Raw genomic sequence first — 1,871 nt, 5'->3', positions numbered from 1 at the left:
CACTAAGTTTAATTAAGTTGGTCTAACATAACAAAATTTAATTATAACTAATATTATTCTAAGTCTTATTATTTACTTTAATTAGATTTAGTTTATAAAAAAATTTTAAATGTGTAACATTACTCTTTTATATATATATGGTATTGTTATTACTTATTTTAGTGTATATGAATTATCCAATCCTTGCTAAGAACTTTTTTAAAGAAGAGCGCTAGTGACAAATTAGCGTTATGGCGCTATCCGATTATTAGCTAAAGTTAATTTGGCTAGAATTAGTGATAGTTTAGTTAGAGTGAGCTAGTTCCCTCAGATTCACTCTTAATATACATAATAAAATAATACATATATAATTTCTCATATACAAATCCCCCATAATTTTTTTCAACTCAATTTATTAGGAGGACTAAATATACAATTTCAAATGGTACATGTATGAATCACACTTTGCACACTTATATCTTTTATACAAACAAATGGAATGCACAAAAGTAAAGGGAAACAACAAAAGAAACCAATGTATTATGTATACCATGTATGTGCTTTGTTTTCTTGGGAGGGAGGTATAACATATTTTATATTATTATTCTCTCTAATTTCCTTTATGTCACTGTCATTATTAGCACATTTTTTTTATCAACGATATGCTAATAAAAAAATGTACCAAAAATGATCATTGACAAATAATTAAAGAAAGAAGAGAGAAAATATAAAATGATAAGATTCTCATGCAAGTGAGCATTCAGGAGGAGGCCCTTGTGGGAAGCGTTTGAGATCAGTGCAATAATTGTAAATCATGTAATTCTTTTGGACCCAATGGATTCTTGCAAGGCCTGTTGAATCAAGAGACTGGCCCATCCATGATTGGGCTGGTGGTGCATTGAAGTTTCTGTATGAGGCAGTGAATGGGGCATGGGCCCAATCTGTCTTCACAAGCCCACCCCTTGTGGCCCAGTCATCAGCATTCCAAAGGCTTGAGTATAGTCTCATGGGTTGGTTCTTTGGGAATGGGACCCCTCTTGATTCTAAATTCTTGAACTCCCTTATTGGTGTGCCGTCCACAGAGAATCTATTAAAATACCAAGATTTAAATAAATAAATTAAAAAAATATTGGCCAAATGAATAAATAAATAAATAAAATAGTCCTTGCTAAGTGGCCAACCCTTGTTTTGGCTAGCATCTAGTAGTTGATAGTCACATGTTTATTTAAAAAATAATTCGAAGTGATGAAAAAAAAAAGAAAGGTAGATTATTCGTAACTAAAATAAGTTTGATGACTAATTTCATCACTCAAAACATTTTTCTGCATAAAAAATTGACAAACTTAGATATAATTATATAGAAGTAAATTATGAAGAGTGTTGAATAAGTATTATCTAAAAATAATTAGATTCTTAGAATTTCCGTAAATAAAAATCATTTTGTTTTGTAGCTACAGTTGTTTTTGGAATAGTCTTGCACTGGAATATGTGCATCTATATATCTACCGTTTAATGAAAAAACAAAAAATAAACAACTAAAACATCTATATATATATAAGACAATTGTAAAAATGATTATCAATAATAAATAAATTAAAAAGAATTTTAAATAAAATAAAGACATACATGATGTTGTGAGGATTCCAAAGAATTGAGTAGGTGTGGAAGTCGGCGGTGGGGTCGAACCATAGATAGAACTGCTGTTCTCTGTTCCCTCTCCCTTGCGTGAATACGTTTGTGTGAAGAATGTACGGATCTCCACTCAAGTTCCCCAGAAATTCAAAGTCTATTTCATCATGTGTCCCACCCAATGAAGATAGCTGCATGCGTGCACCAATAATTCTCACCACTTTATTATTTTTATTAATAATACTACTATCTACGTATATATA

At 30.6% G+C, this 1,871-nt stretch overlaps 1 protein-coding gene across 2 annotated transcripts in view; it reads right to left on the bottom strand.

The window, feature by feature from the left end:
* The window catches only part of LOC107630366 (xyloglucan endotransglucosylase/hydrolase protein 24), a 3,593-nt gene continuing 2,046 nt past the window's right edge, over positions 325-1,871 (bottom strand). The window contains exons 2-3 of one of the 2 annotated variants that reach the window (XM_021118797.1): positions 1,606-1,799; positions 325-1,066 (exon numbers count right to left, since the gene is read on the bottom strand). In XM_021118797.1, the coding sequence (XP_020974456.1) occupies positions 724-1,066; positions 1,606-1,799 (537 nt within the window). In that variant the 3' untranslated portion in view covers positions 325-723. The remainder of the gene's footprint in view (positions 1,067-1,605; positions 1,800-1,871) is intronic. The other variant, XM_016333472.2, reaches the window with a different exon arrangement.

The sequence above is a fragment of the Arachis ipaensis genome, chromosome B03 (genome assembly GCF_000816755.2).
Source record: "Arachis ipaensis cultivar K30076 chromosome B03, Araip1.1, whole genome shotgun sequence".
NCBI classification, from domain to species: domain Eukaryota; kingdom Viridiplantae; phylum Streptophyta; class Magnoliopsida; order Fabales; family Fabaceae; genus Arachis; species Arachis ipaensis.
This window is presented reverse-complemented; position numbering and strand designations above follow the sequence as displayed.